An 8,278-nucleotide genomic window follows, 5' to 3' on the forward strand; every position below is an offset into this window, starting at 1 on the left:
TCCCCATCTATTAACTATTAACCGAGATCTAAGGTTTATTGTTTAGTGAGTTTTTTGATTGAATTTGAATTGATAAAACGTTTGTTTTTGAACATTTTTGTAATTTTTGAGACGTACAATTATCAATTGCTTATTAGGCAATTTGATTATTGCTATAGTTTTTTGTATTAATAAAAGACGCTATGTGATCACCTAATCACCGGTGTCTGTGTTTTGCGCTGCATCGTACGGGCACCCCTCTAGTATATAAAACATGTGAGGTTTTAATAAATTATTTTTTTTTGGTATGGTAACCTATATGAATGTTGGTATTGCGATGTAAAGAACTGATTTCCGATCGAATTCCCGTCGCGTAGCACAGGGAATCCCACTAGTTAATAACAACTGTCAAGACGCAACGGATCAGAAATGATCGCTAATAATGATTACTCAACCACATATATAGTAATTGCATTAGAGCATCATCATGCAAATTCACATAGACATGATTAAAACTTTTAGGTTCATTAAGCTTTTATCTGACTAAATTAAGTATCAGTCTAAACGGATTTTCATATCTATACTTGCATAACTACAAATTATAGTCAATGTAGATGTCCTATTGAACAGATTCTATAATACACTTATTAACTAAACAGATGACTTGATTTTTACAGGGAGATGATATTAAGAAGTGAAACTCTGGTCTGAACCAAGCACCTAAAAATGCACTCTAAGCCACCCTCCATGCTTTCAATCTGAGCTCCAAATCTCTCCAACCAACAATGCACAATCTGCACATTTCTCATCCCACTCGAAAATCCGTTTTTATGTAATATTCTCAATGCGGCACCAGTTCTTTCAAATTCATTTGCATCCCCATTTTCTTGTTGATCTTCACAAGCCACACTCCCTTTGTGCATCAACTTTGACACCCCAAGTGACCATTTTTTAGGCTTCGAAACCGGCGCGCAGATGAACATCAACAAAGACTCAAAAACCAAAACGGTCACTTCAGAAACTCCTATTACTGCCTTGATCACTGCTGCAAGCTGGTGGTTATCTGATTCTGATTTAACCACCATTGAACCACCACCACCACCGTTAATGATGATATCAATTTGCTTCAAACTTCCAGTCAACCTTTTAATGTCTTTCTTCATTTTCTTTCTGAAACAACTGTATTTCATGATGCTGTTTTCAACACTCAACTCTCCTTTTCTCCTCCTTAAAGAACAAAGAAGATCTTTATAATGCCCTTTGATTTCTGATATCATATCACTTATGCCGCCACACACATCCAAGAACTTCACGGATTCGTCTACGAGCTCGTCGACCCATTTCTTGTTTTGTTCACAAGACATCATAACTTGGGTGGTTGATGAAGTCAGAAGATCATCCATGCATTTGTACAATCTTGAAAGCTGGGATAAACCACTACAGATTGCACCTGCAGATACTGCTTCTGCTGCTGTTGTTTTGATTTTGTTGAGCAGTTCATCAATCTCCAAAGTGAGCGGATGCGATCTACCTGGTAAACTAATGGATTTAATTGATCTGATGCTTAAATTCGAAGTAGGAACCATGGCTATACCGTTTAGGGAACACTTGATATTTCTGTTATGGTAATCTTGTATAATAAATTGTATATATATACACACACTTGTGTATGATATTATTGGACCCCAAACATATAATATGAAATTTCTGGCCAAAGCTACTGAACGGCAATCCGCCAATGATATATGCCGCAGTTTTTCCTTCTTTTTTTTATTGGCAAATGGTTGAAGTGTATAGTCTTATAATCCACTTTAGTTTTCTTTACACACATGTGGTATCTAACGATTGAGATAGAAACAGATAATGGTGTTCCTTTTTCAAGCCACATGCCAACATGGTTTTAAAAATTGAAGGCTGATTTGGGGAATTGAGAAGAATTTGTAGGACATATACCAATAAAATATATACCTATATAATGACTAAAATGATCCGAATCCACTTTAATACACCTAATATATTATTAAAATGACACGAACCCAGTTTAATAGACTAAAAGTCAGATATTATTGCTACTATTAGTATTTTTTTATATTATTGTAGGTTTATGGAAACTAGAGAATTTTATCGTATATTATTTATAGTTGAGAAGGTAGCAATTATGCTGCCGAATATTAGTAAAAACTTAATACATGTTTATTTGTATTGTTTAATGCATGATAATATTCGAAATGAGTTTGCCAGAATGCAAAGAGAACCCAGAGACAAGCAAGTCGATTTAATGGAGTGTTAAAAAAGGTGCCTTATGTCAAGCTTGGTCATACTTGGGGTGTTGGTCGAACAAAAAAAATGTATCCCCCGACATGACTAGTAGTTCATATGTGCACACCTCACAATATAAGCAAATGCAAGAACGGCGGCAACACCAACAACAACTTTATCAAAGAATGCAAGAACACATAACTCAACTACTTGCGTTGGTGAACTAACAACATAGATTGTCGAGACAAGAACATAATGCAAGTCCCTATCCGGATCAACGATGCAAATGCTTGATTCTAACCATGATCTAGATCTAAATCAACTAATTTGATGTTTTGACAAAAATATATGGAATATATGAAGAACACTATGAAGATGAAGATAATAATAATATGAACACACTTTTTGATCAAGATATTTTGCCAAAGATGTTTACACGCTAAATTTACCCTCAAATTTACCTTAATGTGTGTGTTGTCTCTAAAACCCTAATGTACTCTTTCCATTTATAGCCTAAACAAGTTTAGGATAATTACACTTTAATCCCCTAAGTTAATAACACACCAAAACTCTTACTTAAACAAGAAAACTATATGTCAGAAGCGATAAATATATTTTGCACAAACAGAATAAATTTATTTTATTAAACCAACGTCCTCTATCAATCTTTGATCTTCACTCGTCAATCCTTCTCCTGATCTTCTAGTCTTGACTTGTGCGTTGGTTACGGCTCAATCAACTTTAAATTTTACTCGACATCATTTAAACAATCATGTGCGCCAGTGACACTCGCCGGAACCAATGTCCTCTATTAATTTTTCATCTTTGCTCATCAATCCTTTTCCTGATCTTCTCGTCTTAACTTGCATGTTGGTTACGGCTCGATTGACTTTTACTTGACATCATTTGAAGAATCATGTGCGCCGGCGACACTATGTCAGTTTCACCGGGTGACGCATGATCAGTGTTCCCCTAACACTTGTGTCTTTGTTGAGTGTCTTTGATCACTGTTATTTGACAGGTTTGGTGTTTGATCGTAGATGCACCCGTAACACTAAGATGTCATCGGGTTGTGCACCGGTGACACCGAGATGTGCACTGATGACACCGAGTTGTCACTAGGATGAGCATTGTTGACACTGTCATCATGAAAGTGTGTTGGTGACACAGGCAATATACCTGGCGACACAGAGAGCGTCACTAGTGACTATCGACTAATTCAATGATGTGTTGCAAAACACACCATTTTTCCTGTGAGGATCTGAGTTTCTTTGTAACTTGTGAAATAAGCAAACAATACATAAACAACTTATAAACTGTAAATGCAAGTAAGATAGAACACAAGCTGGGAATCCATTTATAAAAGATTGTTTTATATTGAACTCAAATGGTTACATTTACAACACAATTGAGTTTACATAGACTCCCCCTCAGCTGATCACTTACAATTAGTTCGCACAAAAGGAAAGAAGCGATACCAGATCTCAAACAAATGAGATCTATTTATACAGAATACAGAACTTCTGTTCGTGACCTGCTGACATCACCCTGATAGTGATATCTAACAATTCTAATAGAAAAGATTCCACACGTGTTACAATCATCTATGCAAATCTTATCATCTGTTTAAACTACTCTAAACACTGTTACAAGATAAATACTGTTACATTGGGAAACCATTGTTGGAGCTATCCTCTGTTGTAGTTTTCCAAATATCTGTTTGGCCATACAGATGTTTGGTCTTCTTAAACAGATCTTTGACATCATCAGTGCTTCGGTCTTCAACAGTCTTTAGCTTTCAACAGATGTTGTTTCTTCTTGAACAGATGTTCTAAATCTTGAACAGATGTTTGCTTTGTTCTTGAACAGATGTTCCAATGTTCAAGATTCACTATCTTTGGGAAGAGTCTTTGTATCAGGTTGTTTGTTTATTGATCTTTGATCAGATGTTTGGAATTTTTTATGGTCCAACATTTCCCTTGTATATTATATATGTTTTTGATAGTTTTCGAGTCGTTTTTGTCATTTATAGCTTATGCTAAGTTAATTGATGTTTTGCAGGTGTTCGTGTGCAAAAGGAGTAGAAATCGAGTAGAAATGTGACACTCTAGGTTTTTCCGAACAAACATCTTGTATTATCATTGTGTATATATATATATATTATTAAATAGAAACGTGACCTTTGTGCATAATATGTGTTGTATGTATGTATTATATATTTTTTTTATGCGAATATACTAGTGAGTCGAGACCACGACTCGAGACCACTCGGTCTCGAGTGGGCCTCTTGAGCCGAAACCGTTTGGGCCGAAACCCCCAAGCCCAACTCGAGATCCCTTGTATATAAATCCCAACTTCCCCTCATTCTTCATTCATTAGTTACCAACACACACACACCTTTCTCTCTCACTAGAAACCCCAAACAACACCCCATTCTCTTCCAACTCTCGGTTCAAGCTCGGATCTCACAAGAAACACGGTCAAGATCATCATCACTCGGACACTTCATTTTCTCGGTTCCTTTCCTTTGTTTCGGCACCTTCTTCACAACCGGTTAGTAATGTAGAATGTGTAGATCATATGTGTTTGATGAACTAAAAGAATAATAGTTAGAAATCTTTTGCATGATTTGTATGAATTGTGAATGGTTGTGGGTGTATGAACCTTTCCATGTTGATGTCTTGCAAAATGATCAAAATAAATAAAAGAATGATATTTTAGGAATGTTTAAACCAATCAAGTCATGTTTAAAGTTACAAAATGTATGTTTCTTTGTTCTTGCATGATGATCTTGTTAAAATATGTGATTTTGGTTCATAAAAATGTATGATCATGTTAAAGTGAAAACCCTAAAATGATGAACTTGTTATGAACATGATTGAATGATAGTTGAATATGTGAAAACCCTTATGATTTGATCCATAATTGATTAATAGATAGTTTGGGTAAGTTGTTAGTTAAATCCTATTGGTTGTTTCCTGATTTGGGCCTGATGCTTAATACCATTAGGCTGACTATATCTGAATCTGCACGTGAACAAGACAAGGACAGCATTGCGACTCGAGACCACAACGGTTGCGACTCGAGACCACAACGGTTGCGACTCGAAACCACAGCGTGACAACTCGAGACCGCAATGGTTGCGACTCGAGACCACAACGGTTGCGACTCGAGACCATAGCGTGACAACTCGAGACCGCAACGGTTGCGACTCGAGACCAGACTCGGAACCTCTGAGGTTGCGAGTCAAGCCTGCACCACTCGAAACCAGCCAGCACAAGCCGAGACCTCCTGGTTGCGACTCGAGACCACCTTGTTGCGACTGGGCTGTCCACTTTGGTTATTGGGCCATAATGTGTTTAATATGGGCTACCTGTTGACTGGACTATGTGTTGCTGTTTGATTGTGTAAATATTAGGGCCGGCCCAATAACCCCATGTCTGTTTGTATGCATGCTACGTGTTAGTTATGTGTAGATTATACGTGAATGCTTGTATACCAAACCTGACCTACTGGTGACCATGCTAGGACGTGGTGACCAGCGTGTTTGACAAAGTAACCTAATCTGCCGAGCAACCCAAGGTGACTTCACACACTAAAAGCATGCGTCCCGCGGAGGGACACGGACAAACTACCAACTTTGGGAAAAACACTTTTGAACCATTACTTCCGGGGGAAACCAGAATGGGTAATTACTATCTCCGGGGGAGATACGTTTGGATATTATTTATAAATCACAACTAGCCATGCTAAACAAAACTCTATCACCTTAAGTCCCTGCTTACAGTACCGATTAGTCGCCGGGGGCGAACGGGTTATTAGTTGATAGCGCTATTAGGTTTGACAACCTCACACCGTGACCGGGGGAGATCGGGCGTGAACTAGTAGACCTTGCATCATGGTCAATGACGATAGACATTGACTCGGGGCACAACAACTTTCCGTCAACAGTTTCGGTATCTACAGTTTAGTGAGCTTACAGATGGGGTAGCTCCCCACGACGTGATTATAAATGCTTTATCTAAACAACTTAAGTTTTTGGTAAACTAAAACTGGACAACTAGTGAACCCACTCAGAATTACTGTTGACCCCTCACTGCATGCTTTGCAGGTAACCAGTGACTGAGGAGCTGCTGCTTGGGGACGTGTAGTGTTTGTCAAAACCCGTGTGTTGGGTTTAATTATCTTGAACTAAGAACTATCTTTAAAACTATTTGGTTTATGCTTCCGCTGTTTTGTAAAACTAATTATCGAACTTAAACTACGATGTTGCTAACTACTTTGGGTAGCAAATATTTCTACTATTAATCAATGCTCAGTGTAATTGGTGGCTGGATCCTGGTCGGTCACGCCTCCAAGCGGTGGTGTTCCGCATGTGGTTTTTTTGGGGGTGTGACAGATTGGTATCAGAGCCATTGGTTATAGTGAACTTGGTTTTAAAAAGGGGAAAATCTTTTTGGGAAAAACCAGACTATAACCTGTGACTCGCGACGACACTACACTCCAAGTGCAAGGCTCAACACATTAGACCTCATAGCTCGGACTAGTGTTTACTTGTTTGCTTACCTTATGTTTCCTGTTTTGCTATACGTACTAGTGTGCCTAAATTAGATAGATACACCTCTCTCTTCTATCTCATTCTCGCTACATTACAACATCACACTCATACTATGTTTTCTGATTATGAAGACAATGAGTGGACGCGGAAGAGGAAACATCAACATGACTCAGGCTCAATTCACTAACCTGCTTAACACGGTGGCTGCAGCTTTCGCAGCTCACCCTGGAGGTAAACTCGTTATCCTAGGATGTTTAGATCCTTCCGCCACATCGCCTTTTGTCCCTAAATCTATACGCTTCGCTTCTCACGAACAGGTCAGCATGCACCTGCGCAACCACCCGTGTGTACTTTCAAGACTTTCATGGATTGCAAGCCTCTCCCTTTCAATGGCACTGAGGGTGCCATAGGTCTTCTGCACTGGATTGAGAAAGTTGAAGCTGTCTTTGCTGTCTGTGAGTGTCCCCCTGTGAATTGGGTGAAGTTTGCTACTGCTACGCTTGAAGGAAACGCGCTTTTCTGGTGGAAGGCGCAAATTCAGATGTTTGGATTAGAAACTGCTAATGCTACTGCGTGGGAGGATTTCAAGGACATGATTAAGGAGGAGTACTGTCACCGGGATGACATCCACAAACTTGAGAACGAGTACTATGCGCTTAAGATGGTTGGGTCAGAGATTGAAACCTACACCAAGCTGTCCAATGACTATGCTGCCCTTTGCCCGAACATGTCTCGACCTATGTATCGAAGAATCGAATTGTACGTCAAGGGTTTGGCTCCAGAAATTCGAAGCCATGTGACTGCAGCCAACCTCACTACCATTCAGCCGATCGTTCGACTTGCTCACAAACTTACTGACCAGGCCGTAGAAGAGGGCAGGTTGCCCAAAAGGATCAGTGCTACTGTCGGAACTTCTAGTGACAACAAGCGTAAGTGGGAAGGAAATCAAAGCAAGGATGCTAACCCCACTCAGGCCCCAGCACAGCAAAGGAAAACTGAAAACAACAAGGGCACTCAACAACAGGGTGGCTATCGCGGTAACCACCCCAAGTGCAATAAGTGCAATCGACATCACAGTGGGCCTTGTGGGAAAAGTCAGTGTCAGCGATGTAACAAGATGGGGCATGAGGCCAAGGACTGTAGGAGTCCACGTCCCGTGGGGCAGAACCAGCAGCAGCAGCATCACGGGAACGCTAAGGGTTGTTTCCAGTGTGGAGCTGAGGGGCACTTTAAGAAGAATTGCCCTGAACTGAACCAGAACCGCAACAACCATCAGGGAGCTGGAAACAACGATCAGAACAACAACGCTGGGAATGGTGCAAGGGGAAGGGCTTTTGTGATTGGAGCTGGAGAAGCGAGGAATGACCCCAATGTCGTGGCGGGTAAGTTCCTACTCGATGATCGTTATGTTTCTGTATTATTTGATTCTGGAGCCGACGCTAGTTATGTGTCCCTACGTATTAGTAAGAAGCTTAAGCGTCC

The 8,278-nt window shown here is 39.9% G+C and overlaps 1 protein-coding gene across 1 annotated transcript; it reads right to left on the reverse strand.

Moving 5' to 3' along the window:
• Positions 1-500: 500 nt before the first annotated feature.
• On the reverse strand, positions 501-1,688 carry LOC110866342. The gene has a single exon (XM_022115523.2). It carries the CDS (start codon positions 1,563-1,565, stop codon positions 651-653), a length of 915 nt encoding a protein of 304 aa, XP_021971215.1. The 5' UTR covers positions 1,566-1,688; the 3' UTR covers positions 501-650.
• Between the last annotated feature and the right edge of the window lie 6,590 nt (positions 1,689-8,278).

Source organism: Helianthus annuus, chromosome 7 (genome assembly GCF_002127325.2).
Source record: "Helianthus annuus cultivar XRQ/B chromosome 7, HanXRQr2.0-SUNRISE, whole genome shotgun sequence".
In the NCBI taxonomy this organism is placed as follows: domain Eukaryota; kingdom Viridiplantae; phylum Streptophyta; class Magnoliopsida; order Asterales; family Asteraceae; genus Helianthus; species Helianthus annuus.

Excerpts from the sequence above, each read along its gene's own strand:
- LOC110866342 (XM_022115523.2), bottom strand. The coding sequence starts at position 1,565 with ATGGTTCCTACTTCGAATTTAAGCATCAGATCAATTAAATCCATTAGT.